General features: G+C 40.0%; 1 protein-coding gene across 2 annotated transcripts in view; it reads right to left on the reverse strand.

Moving 5' to 3' along the window:
- Window positions 1-227: 227 nt before the first annotated feature.
- The window catches only part of RALB (RAS like proto-oncogene B), a 52,227-nt gene continuing 35,403 nt past the window's right edge, over window positions 228-17,051 (reverse strand). For both annotated transcript variants that reach the window (XM_031053202.2, XM_005153812.3), the window contains exons 2-5: window positions 10,086-10,242; window positions 6,805-7,013; window positions 4,179-4,356; window positions 228-2,117 (exon numbers count right to left, since the gene is read on the reverse strand). In XM_031053202.2, the coding sequence (XP_030909062.1) occupies window positions 1,998-2,117; window positions 4,179-4,356; window positions 6,805-7,013; window positions 10,086-10,199 (621 nt within the window). In that variant the 5' untranslated portion in view covers window positions 10,200-10,242 and the 3' untranslated portion in view covers window positions 228-1,997. The remainder of the gene's footprint in view (window positions 2,118-4,178; window positions 4,357-6,804; window positions 7,014-10,085; window positions 10,243-17,051) is intronic.

The following is a 17,051-nucleotide window of genomic DNA, read 5'->3' on the forward strand; positions in this document are numbered from 1 at the left end:
CTTCAAGTGCCCCATTAGGTGCTTAGGCTTTAGACATAGGTGATAAAGCTCAAGTGACAAGTTCTACCAGCAGGCTCCCAGCCTCTACTTCAAAACTGTATTGTCAAGTTGGCTTTGTAATACCAATAAATTACAGTGTTCAAAGAGAAGTACTTCCAGAATTGGTTACCATTCTTTCTGCCCATACAAGATAACACTAACAAAGAAGGAATTTAACTTGACAAGAATGAAGATTACAGCACCTTTTATTTAGTAGTTTCCTCAATCCAATGTGTTGCCTGACAAGTTGAACTAGTTATGGAAGACAATGAGTTTGCAGTAAGTCCCGGTGAAACCTCAAGCCAAAAGAGGTATTTAACACATCTCTTCTTTCAAAGTTCAGAGGTGGAATGCACAAGAGCAATCTAATACATGTCAAAAAAAGTTTTTCAAACTCAAATTGCAATACTAAGTACTGAACAGTATTCACTACTCATTCACCTCAAGAAAAAACTATTTGTTAATTTAGCACTGCAGTGTACTTTACTGAACAATCACACAGCATACCTCTTTCATCAAGTAACTGTGTTCCAAGCACCCAGTTAAGCAAAATTCACTCTACTCCTTCAAAACAGAAGATAACCATAATTCATTGATAGACTCCACAAGAGACAGTTACTTTCCACAGTGACAGAAGTGGGTTTTTTGGCAACTGTACTTAAGCTGGATCAGAAAGCTCAGTTTAGTCAGCTGACAGGAACACCTAAGTACTGACTTTTCCATTTCTAGGCTGGGTTTTACTGATCAATGTGATGACCAGCAAAACTCAACATGCATCCCCATGTGCTAGGTTGCTGTGCAATCAGAAACAGTACATATAAAACTAACAGTGATAACAAATGTGGCAACTGCTTAACTTCATTTGCTTTTCGACACCATAACTTACTAGCCAGCTAATCATTGAGAGGTAGCATGTATGCCTCACTTATTCCAAGACATGATTGTGTGATGTGACCCATTCTTATTCAATGTTTTTGTCTTCAGCAAGACAGGAGACAGATGCAGGTATTCCCATTTTTCAACATTACTACAAGTACTCCATTATAAACAAAACCAATGAAATCTACACTTAGATTTCCACTATTCCAGTACTGGGGAGGGTAGGATGATAGATGTAAGCATGAGTGTAACTGAGTTTAGCCACAATATATGGGAGAAATCCAGGACAGCGTTTGAAGGAGACAGTAACAATATTATTCCTTTTGTAGAAAGGCTTATGGTAATTTTCTCACCCCATACCATTAGTTTAAGGATAAGAAGACAGACCAAAAGGGAATGCATCTAGCTAGTATTTAAATAATTTTTTTTTGCATTGCCTAAATAAGTCTGAATTGAGTTCATAGGCTTGATTCATGAATGCTGTATTGACTAAACAGAACACAGAATAAACTTTGTTTTGAGTTGACTCTCAACTGTCAGTTGCTGTTTCTTACATGGAGTGTCGGGAAGAAGCCAGCAGATTTCAGTGTAAGAAATATAAGTAATAACTAACAGAAGATGGAGACTCAAACCCTTTATCGGATGTCAATCTAGCTTTTCTGCAGTTTGCAACATCAAGGAGGGCAGCAACAGGGGGAGAAAAAAGTGTTTGAACCTGAATACCTGTGCTTGTTAAGGCTAGTAGAGGTTCAAGATAAACATATTCAGAGAAACATTAATATAAACTAGGAAGAAATATAAAAGTACTTTGTATAACCAAGCAGAAGGACTGTAGGTCTGAAACTGTGTCTAGTTTTGAAAGACACTGGGAAGACAAAGCCTGTTCAGTTTCAGTAGGCATAGGTTTTGTTGGATACCAGAAATAGTTTCAAAGTTCTTTTTTTCACATTTTTAAGGTGTGATATGCAAAGCAAAAGATAAGGGAGTCAATACAGACTTCCTTTCATGAATCCAGCCCTATATCCTTAGTGGTATCTTATCCATGACACCTGCAGATAGACATTGACAGTTCCCAAGCATCACAGTAAGCAACATCTTTCTTTAAAGCTTTTCTTGTTCTTGCCACTTTTCTTGCCATTCTTGTCTTTGTTTTCTGACATTTTCTTTGCTCTGATTTCTCTCATTAAATCAAAGAATACCTAGGAGGGAAAAATAAAATTAAAACAAGATCTGTCACCAGAAAACAGATGAAACCCACTGTATTCAGCATCAAATACACATGGAGCACCACATTACACCTAATACAGCAGAAGTGAGTCTAGACATAGATCCCAGTGACAAACTCAACATCAGAATTATGCAGCATGTCAAATAGTGGCAAGAAGCACAATCTTACCTGGCTATCAAGTCATTCAACAGCCCTGTTTTAACACTTTTTATTGATTATCAATCTTGCAGAAAAGTAGCATTCTAAGTTCATAAGAATATTTATCTGTGTATAGCAAACACTTCCAGGTAAATAATTCTTGTAAACTATGCAAAGTAGTATACAGAGTCCAGTCCTTTTCACACAGTTACAAATACATTCTTCTCAGCAGTATTCTGCCTGGTTTATAACAGAAAAGCTGCAGCATTCAAATGACAGTGTGAGGCACAAAGAAAAAAAAAACCAAACAACCTCAGGCTGTTATAAGAAGGATCTAGCAAACATCATTACTGTGGTGTTTACCCTGAAGTTTTAGCTGATTTCACCCCTGTGCACCTGATGTCTAGGTACATACCACCTCAGATGCAGCAGCTCTTTTACTGTAGAGAGGTATTGGAAAAAATTATTTTTAGAATTACTGAACAAGAGATTAGTGTCAACTATTGAGTTATGCTTTTCTATTTTTAATGGGGAACTACACAAGTCGCATACTCAGAAGACCATGCTACTAATCAGAAATAGAATAGCTGATCATTCAAAACCCTCTTAAGTGTTTTTTGAATTTTGTTAGTGTCAATGTACAATCACCACAATGGCCAATAACTTGTCTTAACACACACAAAACAGTGCTTATCTAGAGAATAACCAGTATGTTACATGAACTAGTTAGATAGAACCTGAGCAAGCCTAGAGCACCACAGTAGTATACTTTGTACACACAGCTAGATTGCTATTAAACCCAACTGATCAGAAAACTAGTCAAAGTATAAAGCAGGCTAGGCAGTTGCTACTCATGAGACAGCTCACCAGCAAAAGCAAGTCTAGGTGTTCATGTTTTACTACACCACCCAGTTTACGCATCTGACAGTGACTTACACATCAGAATGCTCCTTTACCAAGTTGAAATCATGCCATGTCCCTTATAAGCAAAAGAACTCAACTCAGGAGTTTCATATACTCAGTTTAACAAATGAGAAAAATAAGTAACATGCACAAAGCATTTCTATTAGTAAACCAATATAGACTTGAACAGGAAACTGTCTAGAAGAGCTTGAGTACAGCTAAATATGTATGTTCTTCATCAAAGACAAAACTGCTCAATTTTAAATCTTTTAAACAAACACAGGTTACCAAGCCACACCTTTGGACTCCTTAGGGGGCCCAGGAGTAATTTCAGATCTTCAGTGGATTGGTGAACTAAAAAAAGGCACCCTCTTTAAAAAAAAAAAAATCTCTACTACACACAGAATGGAGGGAAGGCTTGAAAATGTTTCTTTTCCTTACTACTGGGCAAACACTCCATAGTCATAATTCATCTCTTTCAGAATAACCCACCACAACTGTTTATACAAGAAACCAGCAGCAGAAACATAACTATCCAAGACCAGCATGTGCAAGTCAAAACATACCAGGGGCACACCAAAGAGTTTGTCCTGCAATTCAAAACAATCTTAGCAGGAAACAAGAATGAAATATCTAACAGCCATACTACACAGTTTTTAGGGAAAGGGAACAATTTGTAAGCATCTACAGCTTGCCATTTATTGCTGTTATAATAATTGGACACAGACTATAAATAAAGCATACTTCAGAGAATCCTTAAACTAAATGGAAAGCTATTGGTTCAGGTACAAGCAGTTAAAACAAGACAACAATATTAACCTGCAACATGTCTCTAGTTCCTCTAAGCTAGGTATTTGCTTAAGTGTACACATTCCAGTAAGTCATTTTTTACAATCTAGGCTTTCAGAAGCCCAACTGTGGATTCACTTTTATCAAAAATTAGTGACTCAGCTACTAAACAACAGAAAATCTAACTGAGCAGACGTCTTACCTTATCTACATTCGCTCTAGTTTTGGCAGAGGTTTCTACGTACTGCACACCCCACTCTTCCGCCTTACTTCTAGCCTCTTCTACAGGCACTTGTCTGCGATCTTCCAAGTCAGATTTGTTTCCTACTACCAGTAAAGGGATTTTATCCTCTTCAGCCTTCACACGTAGGATCTGTTCCCTAATGCATCAAGTATTCAAAATAACAATATCTGTGTCAGTAGTAGCAACAAAACCACACCGTTATCAGGAATGGATAAAGTGGTCTGCACATTACTAGTGTTTACAACAGTACATAACACTGTATTTACCAACAGCTGAACACACACTTTAAAATTATTCTAAGTTTAACACATTATGCTAATAAAAGCCTCACACTTCCAGGAAAACAGTTTTATCATTTAGTTACTAACTCATCTCTAATAAGATTAACATGACAGAAAAGCAACTCACAACAGGAGCTCCCATCTGAAGAAAAGTGCCACATTTGCCCAGTTTCACCTTGGCATTCAGTCACCATCTTCAATATCCCAGTCTATATCCCACTTCAGTACAGATCGGCAACATCAAGGATTTGCCAAGGCAGTAGATTAAGAACAGCATAAGTAGCTAGCAGAGATAATTCTTAACGGCTACCTAAACTTTACACAAAAGGAGTTACTAACTAGTGCTGGACTAAAATGCTAGCAACCTTCCTCCTTCAAAGACTCCAAGAAAATATTTGAACCATCAGCACTAACCTACCTATCCTCTATCATTCTATCATATCATCACCATCAACATTATATTGATGATGATAATGATGATATCATCAATCTACCACATCATCAATATCATATCATCTAAGACCTATCAGCATCCAGGAAAGGAGACATGTCAGTCTCAACATTTGTGCTATTACTGGAATGAAACAGGTTGAAACTAGACTGACACATGTTGCTGTTCATCTAGGATACTGGAATAACTGTACCAGTCTAGTTATTTTTAGACTGCTTCATTTTGTTATGAGCAAGAGCCAAACTAGGCATGACCATAGCGCTACACCCCCTCATCCCAGAGTTACCACACTACTTCAAATGCCTGCACTTTCCATCCACAAAGTAACTGAATGTATATAGAGTACACGAGAATCTAAAATAGTGTTAACACTGAAGCAAAAAATCTGCTGTTGCATTCAACTGTACCTTCACACATTTTCAGATTAGAGGCACCAAAAGCACACACATAGCATGAGAGCTACAGATTAAAGACAAGCACATAGTTCATTCAGTATTCAACTTCTTCTAATTTAAGAATTCTAAAAGTTAGAGAATCGATAATGCCAATGGCCCATGATGCTGGTGACTCATACTACCCATTCCTTCCACCTTCCTGGGGAAGGGTTTTCCGAAGAGCTTTCAGGTCCTTTTTGCTCATCGTCAGGGCTAGCATTGCCTTTTTCACTGTTTTGTTGTGCTGGAATCTTAAACCAACACACAGTTAACCTAGTCACAGAAGTCTGACAAAAAACACAAACTGCCAAGATAAACACTCCTACTCCTTTTCATCCAAAGCCTTAAGCCTTGGGTTTAACCTTCTATTTTGCTTAAGCACAAAAAGCTAAAACCAAGGCTGGCTACTTCCAAATGTATTTTATGTTTTGTTGTTTGGTTTTTGGTTTTTTTTTTCTAATTGTATCTGACTTTTTTCTCCATCTTATGGTAGCAGCAGTCCAAATACTCAGTTTTGCAGCCCCACAACGGTTCAACTGCTTAACTCCTTTCAGTACTCCAGTAAGAGCAAACTGAGCAGAACAGCTCTGCAACGTAAGACAAACTGATAGAGAGCTTTTTTCTAGCAAACACAGGGAACTCCTAACACTTTCCTATTTTTTTGGCAAGTTTTACATCAAGTTTACAGCTGTCCTAGGGAATCTGTGGATTACCTTCTACACTGAGGCAACAACTATTATCAAATAAGAGTTTGAACACTTGCCCTGAAGAACCTGGCTACATGAATTCCATGACCAGAATAATGGGATCACCTAGTTTTTCTTTTATGCTACACAGTTTCTGTGCTCAATCTGGTGATTTTCACATTAGACTTGCTAATCCCAATAACAAAAATGGAAGTGTTTATTACTAGTGTGTGTCTTTCTAGGAATGCATCTGCCTACAATAGTACCACTTGGCTGCCAATCCTTGCTTGGCACCAATCCATACCTGAGAGCACAGGCTAATCCTTCCTTTCCTTAGAGCACCTGCTTCTAGCAGTAAGCAATACAGTATCTGAAACCTGGCCAAAAGGCAAGCTTAATTCTAGAAGCACTGCTCTAATAGAATTAAATTTCACATCCATGAAGACTGAAAATTGGCTTGAACGCACATTTTAGGAGTCCAAGAATCTATTACTTGCCTGAAGTTGCTGCTGGTGTAATGCACTCCTAAGTTGCAGGCATGAAGACAACTAAAGCCGGCAGCTGGATACCAGGATTTACATTACCAGTTATTGAGAGCAAATGGTTGGGTTGCCACTTTTATTAGCGAAATGGTAGCAGACAAAAGGATGAAGAGTTGTAGCTTCTAAAAAGAGTTGCCCAAGCAATATAGGAACCAGATAATCCTCACTGCATGGGATAGAAACTACTTACCGAAACTCTGCTGTTGCTGTGAAAGATTCATGCTCTGTTATTGAGAAGACTAGAAGAAACCCTTCCCCACTGCGGAAATAGTTGTCTCTGATAGCAGCATAATCCTCCTGTCCTGCTGTATCCAGAATGTCTATCTGAACTTCCTCACCGTCGAGAACTACTTTCTTTCTGTAGCTGTCAGCCTTGGTAGGTTCATAGTCTTCTACAAACTGAATGATAAGTGATTAGTGCTTAAAATTACTGTCAAATGATTTCAGTATTTGTTAATATCTACTCTCTTTCACTGGAGCACCATTTAAATTCCCCAAAACCTTCTCATAATTCAGCCAGCTACTAAGTTCCACCACTTTAAGTTTTAGTGTAAAAAACAAATTATTTAAGGACTTAGTACATCAAAGAGCTAGTCTGCCTAGTCAAAAGAAACTGTCTTGCTACATGAAACAATGGTTAGCAATTTCAGCTCAATGTAAGAGCCAAAGACACAGTATAAGCTACCAGCAATCTGGTGGCATTATCTAGATCTCCCACTTGAAGTACACTCAAATGTCTTTTCTTGAAGTACAGGTATCTATACCATATCCAGCATAGCACAAGCAATCCAGGAGGTTCTTTGATTGTGTAGAATGCAACTTCCTCCTGCAAGTAAGAGAAGAGCCAACAAGGAGAGGTGCCATGCTTGACCTCACACTCACCAGCAGTGAGGTCTGACATCAAGAATCACAGAAAGGGCTTCTATGTATGTCACTAAAAGGCAGACTAGCGGTAATGTGGGCACTCTTTGGAAGGAAACATGAGACCTGGCTACCCTGGATTTGGAGGAGGCTGAGGTTCTCAATGACTTTGCCTCAGTCTTCACTGACAAATGCTCTTACCACACCACTCAAGCCTTGGAAGGCAGATGCAGGGACTGTGAGAACAAAGACTTTAGTCCCACTGTAGGAGAGGATCAGGCTTGAGATCATGTTAAGAACCTGAATGTACACAAGTCCATAGGACCTGATGAAATCCACCCGTGGGTCTCACAGGACCTGGCAAATGAAGTTGATAAGTCACTGTCCATCACATTTGAAAAATCATGGCAGACAGGTGAAGTTCCTGACAACTGGAAAAAGGGAAATATAACCCCTATTTTCAAGAAGGGGAAAATGAATGACCCAGGGAATTACAGACCAGCCAGTCTCACCTCTGTGCCTGGCAAAATCTTGGAGCAGATTCTCCTGGAAAGCATGCTAGGGCACATGAAAAACAACAAGGTGCTTGGTGACTGCCAGCATGGCTTCACTAACAGCAAATCATGTCTGATGAGTTTGGTGGCCTTCTATGATGGGGCTACAGAACTGATAGATAGGGGCAAAGCAGCTGATGTTATCTACCTGGACTTGTTCAAGGCATTCAACACGATCCACATGACATCTTTGTCTCCAAACTGGAGAACTACAAATTTCATGGATGAACTACTCAGTGGATAAAGAATTGGCTGGATAGTCACATGCCGAGTGTTGCAGTCAACAGCTCAGTGTCCAGCTGGAGACAGGTAATGAGTGGTGTCCCTCAGGGGTCAGTGCTGGGACCCATCCTGTTCAAATCTTCACTGGCAAAATGGACAGTGGGATTGAGGGCACCCTCAGCAAGTCTGCCAATGACACCAAGCTGTGTGGTTCAGTTGATATGCTGGAGGGAAGGAATGCCATCCAGAGGGACCTTGACATGCTTGAGAAGTCAGCTGATGCCAACCTCATGAAGCTCAACCAAGCCAAGTGCAAAGTCCTGCACCTGGATCAGAGCAATCCCAGGCACAGCTACAGGTTGGGCAGAGAAGAGATTCAGAGCAGCCCTGCAAAGAAAGACTTGGGGGTGTTGGTTGATGAGAAACTGAACATGAGCCAGCTTCACTTTGCACTCGCAGCCCAGAAAGCCAGCTGTATCCAGGGCTGCATGAAAAGAAGCGTGACCAGCAGGTCAAAGGAGGTGATCCTGCCCCTCTACTCTGCTCTTGTGAGACCTCACTTGGAGTATTGTGTGCAGTTCTGGTGCCCTCGACATAAAAAGGACATGGAACTGTTGGAACAAGTCCAGAGGAGGGCCACGAGGATGATCAGGGGACTGGAGCACCTCCCATATGAAGACAGTCTGAGAAAGTTGGGGCTGTTCAGCCTGGAGAAGAGAAGGCTGCATGGAGACCTCATAGCAGCCTTCCAGTATCTGAAGGGGATCTACAAGGATGCTGGTGAGGGACTCTTCACTAGGGACTGTGGTGGTGGGTTTAAACAAATAGAGGGAGTTCAGGTTAGATATAAGGAAGAAGTTCCTTACTGTGAGGGTGGTGAGGCATCAGAACAGGTTGCCCAGGGAAGTTGTGAATGCTCCACCCCTGGAAGTGTTAAAAGCCAGGTTGGATAGAGCCTTGGTTGACATGGTCTAGTGTGAGGTGTCCCTGCCCATGGCAGGGGGGTTGGAACTGGATGATCTGAAGGTCCTTTCCAACCCAAACCATTCTGTGATTCTATGATCTGAAGCTTCAACAGATCTAGATGACAGCATCCAGCTGCTGAACATGAAAGTCTGCTCCATAATTAGACAGGCATGTACTTAATTCTGTTTAGTATTGATCAGACCCACAAAGCCACTGCCAGTTTCACTTTCACTTCTGATCTGACAGCAGATGTCTAACATAGGCTCCTTCCCTAACTCCTTTCTCTCAGCCTTGAAGTACAACAAAAGGCTGTGGCATGAGCCCAATTAAGCTGGCCTTCACTAATGACTATGTCACCTGTTCAGATACATTACTACAGCATGTGTGGACAGCTTATAGATAAATACTAACTTCTGAATTACAAGATCCAGACAATACTAGTCTGGATTGTCTGATTTACCTTCCTTTGTAACAGCAGGAAAGCATTCAGGCTATGAATATGCCTACATCATCTGACTCTGAATGAGCTAGAATGCTTACTTCTGACTTCATCCTTAGCTGGCCTAAAAGAAACTGCAACTAAAGTAGAGTTCAATGCCAACTGCTAACAGCCTCCATAGACTCAAACAAGATACATGCACATTATGCATGTGTTTAGAAGACTGTTCTTTCACTAATAAGAATCAATTTTGCCACCCTTAGTCAAAGAGGTTCCCAGAAGACACCCTTCCCAGATTCCTACATCCCTCTCCTGCCAGGCAGGTCATCAGGACTTTTGCTATTTACATTTAGCTTCCCTGTCTCACTAAAAAGTTTATGAAGTAGTACCTACTGGTAGTTTAGAGTAGCTGAACTCAAAGTTACTTACCTCATCGTACATAAATTGAAGAGTGAGCGCAGATTTGCCCACGCCTCCACTGCCAACCATAATTACTTTATGGAGGGCCAAGGAACTCTGGTTCTTGCTCTTGCTGGCAGCCATTGTCCTGCTTGCCACAGATGAAGTGCCAGGCAACAAATTAAACCTGCAAACAGAAGAAACAGTCACCATTCATGACACCAGTGACATCATGGCAGCATGAAGGTAAAGCATCTTACTAGTGCTGAAAGATCAGGTTAAAACCCTGCCCAGTAAGTCTGAAGAATGGGTTATTCTGATGCACTGGCAACCATTTCACCCTAGAGAAGAGAAGGCTCTGTGGAGACCTAGAATCATAGAATCACAGAATCCTAGAATAGTCAGAGTTGGAAAGGACCTTAAGATCATCCAGTTTCAACCCCCCTGCCATGGGCAGGGACACTTCACACTAAACCATGCCACCTCATAGCAGCCTTCCAGTATCTGAAGGGGGCCTACAAAGATGCTGGAGAGGGACTCTTCACTAGGGACTGCAGTGGCAGGACAAGGGTAATGGGTTGAAGCTTAAACAGAGAAAGTTTAGATTGGCTATAAGGAAGAAGTTCTTTACTGTTAGGGTTGTGAGGCACTGGAATGGGTTGCCCAGGGAAGTTGTGAATGCTCCATCCCTGGCAGTGTTCAAGGGCAGGCTGGACAGAGCATTGGGTGGCATGGTTTAGTGTGAGGTGTCCCTGCCCATGGCAGGGGGGTTGGAACTAGATGATCTTAAAGTCCTTTCCAACCCTCACTGTTCTATGATTCTAAACCATGTCACTGATGTCTCAAGTATCAGTGGGACAAAGCATTAGAACAAATAGATTCTATTTATGACAACAATACCATTAATAGAAGTGTCAAAAGTTTCTCAAAGCAGCTACTAGCTGAGCAAGGTATTCTTATTTGTAAATCCATGCTACAGGACTGCTATCTAGGGCAGTTTACAAAGGGGGAAAAAAAAGAAAAACAACAAACAACACACTCTCAAACACAAAATTTAGTGGTTCTTATTGTTCTTGTTATAAGGGTTTACACATCTTTAAAATATTTCTTTAATGTTGGTGCAGCTTAGTTTCAACCTGGAAGCAGAGCTATACCTTAGGTCTGCTTATAGGCAGAAAGGTTACTTTTGATATCTTTTCTACACGGGCTAAGAAAAAAGCAAAGACAGTAAATTCTGGTAGGGACAAGTTGCAAAAGCTTCCAGAAGAAAGTCTTATGACATGGCACTAGCACTTATTTTATACTCTTTCTGCCTTTTGTTGTTGCAAATCTAATTTGCTTTGGGGGGTGGGAATCCTGCTTTACTGAAGAAATTCTTAATCCCTAGTCTCCTGATGTTACAAAGCCATGAAAGAGTAAGCTTCAATAAACAAGTACTAGCTAACAAGCCTTTGTGTGTTATGGAAACAGTAATTAAGTGCTGAAGATATATCTTAAAAATAATACACTGGGGACAAAACCAGAAGAAGTGACCAATACAGGAAGCTTTTATCACTTGTCAGAATTCCCACACACAAAAACCCCCTAGATGGGTATTCCAGAGATATGATGGCTTTAAGGGGGATGCTAGGATAGCAACACTTTCATTTTCACAGCAGGACAACCAAGGGCCCCAGCTATTTCTATCTTGGCAGAGCACTGTAAGAAGAACAGCAGACCATTCAGGAAACACCACTATCAGAATACTATCAGAAGCAGCTGTACCAGTCTCGATTTACAGCAGCACTCATGATTCCTGAAGTACAGAAGTAAGAGGCCCACAAGGAGCCTCAAGTTTTCCAGGACATGATTACTTCAGAATGACAGCACCACATCACCATTTTCTACCAGATAGAAATACAAGACCTACAGTAGAAGCTAGAGTAGTATACTGGAAAAAAACTTCAGGATAACTGTCTACCCTAAATAAAATTAACTAGAGACTAAAGAATTCACAACCTACAAACACCATACTTAGCCTGGAAGGGATCTCTGGATGCTGTCTAGTCCAAACTTCTCCCTTAAAGCAGTTTTCTCCAAGCAGTCCAGTTTGTGTGCCTTGTGTTTTGAGGTTGACAATTCCATGGCCAGCCTAGGCAACCTGCCCTGGGGTACACTGATGGTTAAGATCCTTTCCCCATGTCATGACTTGATACTCTCAAAAGCAACAAATCAAAGCCCAAGTTCTTTTTTTGTTCTTGTACATAGTAGTTAACACATCAACAATCAAAAAGTGCCCTCAGGACAGCATTTTCAAACATCTAACCAGTAGTATTTTTCCATGCAGAGTTCTTTTTACTCACACGTTTGCTACACACATTTAGTACAGCAATGCAAATTAATCATCTTTAAGTGTTCATTCTGGGATAAGCACTGGTAAGTAAAGAGAGATATTTTCCTCTGGTAATCTTCCATATCATGCTATACATCAGCTCCCTCATCCAGGACACTTCTTTGTGCAAAAATTGGATATGACAACTCCTGCTTCACAAAGATACTCCCTGTATAGCATAAACACGTTTGTACCAGGGACAGTGAACTCTGCTATTACCCAAGGGATTCCTAACCAGAAGAGGACTGCAAGCTTGATTTTTAGATATTAGTCACCAGAGAGGCAGAGGGCAAAAGAGGACGACAGAGCTCCCCACCAGGGGAGTATGGAACAACTGGGAGAAAACACAATAGGTAGCACCTGAACTCCAGTTGTTGCTGAAGGCTTTCTTTGCAGATGTACATGTCCACAGACTAATTGAACAAATGAGATTTTTTTAAGTTTGGGACTTCAAGCGTTCCAGTAATAGCACTGCTTGTTCTTAATGACTTTTAGGTAATTTTATTTTGTCTTAGTTTAAGAGTAGTCTGGCTTTGACAGTAGTAGATAGGATGCTTTCTGGAGAGGCCAAATGACTCTTAGAAACTCTTCAGTGTAATCATGACTGGCTTTAACCTTTTGAGTATTCCTTTAAAGAGCATCCTAAGGTTGGTGGAACTGCTGTGTTACCTAAGACAAAGTTTTCAAGTTAAACATATTTCAGGCAACACAAGCTTAGTGCTTCTGCCTATTAAGTTGCCCTAAGTACACTGTGCCATGCAACTGCATGTAATAAGATTGTTTACTAACAACCAAGAGAGAAGACAGCAACTTTGTTCCTCTTATCAATAAATGTAACACATTTTTTCTTCATCATATTAAAGGAATAGCTGCCTCTTAGGTAAAATACTGACCAATGTGACTCAAAAAAGCTCATCATAGAGGTGTGTGGAAAGAATACCTAAATACTTCCTTCTCTATCCCACCTCAGCACTGACCAGTACAAACTACAAGGTCCACCTTACAGTATTACCTGACTTGTAACAAAGCATACTATTAAGCAAACCCCACCCAATACCATAAAGATTTACAGTTTGATTTCATCTAAAGCTAGCTTAGCTCTTAATGGCCAAGACCCTCACTGCAGAGCTGCTACAAATGCCACTTAAATCTTCTGGAGTATCAATGCTACATGAACCCTCTGAATGCAGGAACCTGCTTATAATACAGCCCTTAGCTAGAATGCCTTTATTAAAATCCTAGAAGCCTCACACACAGTATCTCTTCTTCAGCGGAAACAGGAGTATGGAAGCCTCCAGCCCCAGAATACCCAGGCGGTAGAGAACAAGACAAGGCTGAAGTAGTGTGGCACAGGTAGTATCAGTGCAGAAGTACCAGTGTTTATAAAACAGGCTAACCACTGGTTCAAAGGGGCATGGTGAGATTTTAATAGGAATGCTCTAATAAAACCAACAAGGAGTTATTGGAGCCAACTCTGTTTACTTGTATTCCCACTTCTGCAGCTCAAGAAACAATTTACACACCATGGTTCAAAGCTCACATCTAGAAGTTCCCTGAGGAAAAAAAAATTAACATAAACTCTCTGCTCAGTCATTTCTAGGTAGGCAAGGATGAATTTCATCCCATTTTGTAGATTAAGCAGCCTTGAGGCAGTCAAGACAGACATCAACTCATCTGTTCCTTAAAGAAAATGAAGTCTTGGGAAATCCAACCACCTTTCAGAAAAGCAGCAGTGTCTAGAAGAATCTGTGGTGACTCCAGTTGCTTTTAAAACATTATTCAATTTCCTTCAGTTTTACTGTGTAAATTTAAGGCCAAGAGTCTTAATACACCTGCTGAAGAGCCAACCCTCAATAAGCATCCAGAAAAGTCACCTAATTCTGTGGTATGTATTCCCTCCTCTTCCATATTCCTCTTTACAAGCTGGAAAATAAACTGTACCCAAACAATATGATTTACCCTCCTCCAACAGGATAAGAAGCAATCCAGTCAGTCTGTGTAATTTTAATGTGTCATTTTACCCTCAGATTGAATGACACCATATTGAACTTTATGTGGCAAGTGTCAAACTGGAAGGAAAATAAAAAAAACACAAAAAAACCCAAAAACAAAACCAGAAGAAACACAAAAAAAGAAGCAAACAAAAAAAACCAAAACCCTTCTGAAAGATTTTTTTTCAGGGATTTCTTCTGGTTACAGATCATCCTAAATTAAAAAAAAAAAAAACAAAACAAAAACAACAACACAACAAAAAACAACAACAACAAAAAAAAACCAAAAACAAAAAACCAAACAAAAACCAAACCAAAACAATAAAAAACCCACACAACCAAAACCTAAAAAGCCCTCAAGTGCTTTCAACATCCTCCAGCTCAGAGCATAAACTTATTCAGGCAGTCTTTCATCTTTAAGAAGGTAGAAGCAATTACCTGCTTCATCTGCTTTAAAAGGTAAAGCCATTGACTTAATTCTACATTTGTTTTAGAATAGGTTAAACAAAGCCATATGCATAATGGAAGCTTTGTGGTGCTAGTGAAAGATGCTCCTCAGACCAAGAGATAAAAGTTACACCAGCACACAGGCTGGCCACATGAAGCACAGCAAGATTTACAAATCAAACCACAGTAGGTACTAAAAAACTGTTTTGATTTAGACTTCTGAAGATCTGTACATGGCCAGAGGACTAATCAAACCATGCCACCCTTAGTATAAGAAATCCAACCCTATGCTTACCAACTATTTCAGCCTTCCCTTGCCCTACCTGTTTAGATAACAACTTCTTCAGGTTAACTAAGGCCTCCTGCTGTAGTAAAACCTGCAGTGTTGTGTCATTCTTGACTGGTCCCCCAAAACTGCACACTTCAAGGTAGTTTACAAATAGCTTCATAAACACCAAACTTAAGCATCAGTTTGCTATTTTCCCACCCACTCCTCAGCCTAAACAGTTAAACTGTTCAGAATAGTTAACAAAGAGGATTGGTTTACCTAATGCCAAGATTCAGAGCCCATTACTGAATAACTCATGTATTTCAAACCAGACTGCACTTTTATATCCTTTTTTACTTTACCTGCATTAAGACTCCACAGTTGTACAGCCACTTTAAGGAAAAAGTACTTGTCACTTCACAAGAAAGGAACCCATTTTGCTACAGACCATGCAAACACATTGAAGAAAAAAAAAAAAAAATCACCAAACATTAGACTTCACCAAGTGTGTTTTCTGGTAAATATTCTTCTACTATAATAAAAAAGTACTCTAATTGGAGCTTTAATTGAAATTGCTTCTAGTTCTTCCAATTTAGTTGGAGATTTAAAACTGAAATAAAGCTCTAAGCTCAAAATTGCCAAGATCAGCCCTTGTTCTCTTGCTGTGCAGCTGATATCTTTGGGCATTTATTTTCATTGCTATCCTGCCACTGAAAGTAGCCATTCTTCGGATTTTTAAACAGGATTCTAAAAACCCTTAGCCCAATAGCTTGACAGAGGAGCTTTGTTAAACCCTTCAGATACCTACTTTTAAGGTAAAATCTGGGTATTCAACCAATTAAAGACTTAAATGATGTAATCAAAAGCAAGCACAGAAAGGACAAGGTTTTGCAACAGTATTTTTGTGACCCTCATTTATCAGAACATGAATTAGAGGCTTTGAGGTGTTTGGTTGTGATATGCTCACAAGAATGCTGTCACAGAAATTCCCTGGATCACAAATATAATTAACAATCTCACCAAGCTATGAACTGTAAGAGCTCCTCAGTTGTTCTGAGGTTATCCAGAAAATATTTAAGTACTGAAATTCCATTAGCTTTCAATGGACTGTAAATGCTCCAACTGGTAATTCAGCTACTTTAAAAGTTCATTTGAGATTAAGTAGCATATTTAATGCTACTAAAAATTTTAGGATATGCAGGGTAAAAATAAAAATGCTACTTTATCTTCTTTTGCTGTGCTAATATCTTACCTCTTGGCACTTCTCCTGATTTTTGTTTTCAAGCTAAAAAGAGATTATGTGTTTGGCAGAAATTCGTGCCTGGGATATCCCTGTATCCCTCCTTATGTGCTGCTGGGTGTTTCTACCTTCCCAGTTGTGGTAATAGATTTTTCTGGGCCATGGTTAATTAGATCAAGGAATTTATTCAGCTCAAGATGTCTTGCAGAGCAAGTTGGAACAGCAATTTCACAGCCCCATTTATATTACCAAATATAAATATTTCTAAAATATTTCTAAATATATCTACATACTATCACCATCCTCTCTCCCTCAGCTCCCTTTGTCTTGCCCCTGCTGTTCAATCCCATGTCCTCCCACAAGAGAGCCACTCGGTGTGAGTGACTGGGTCTGCCATTCCTATCAGCAAGGCCACATGCTTCAGTGCCAGTGTCAAGGTAAGGAAGGAAAGTTTGTACAACTGAGGCCAAAGAAGATAGAACTACAGCAGCCAAAAGGTACGTATATTACTATAGAAATGGGTAAGTTCACTTATCCTGTTCATACTATACTCCTTAGACAAGTGTTCTGGTGCAGCTGACACCCTGCTGCAGCATCCAGGCTGAGCACCAGAATGAAACCCAAGCCTGAGATTTGCTTTTGGTAATCCAGCATTTTCTCTCTCCACAAAATATCTACT

Source organism: Melopsittacus undulatus, chromosome 4, assembly GCF_012275295.1.
Source record: "Melopsittacus undulatus isolate bMelUnd1 chromosome 4, bMelUnd1.mat.Z, whole genome shotgun sequence".
Classification (NCBI taxonomy): domain Eukaryota; kingdom Metazoa; phylum Chordata; class Aves; order Psittaciformes; family Psittaculidae; genus Melopsittacus; species Melopsittacus undulatus.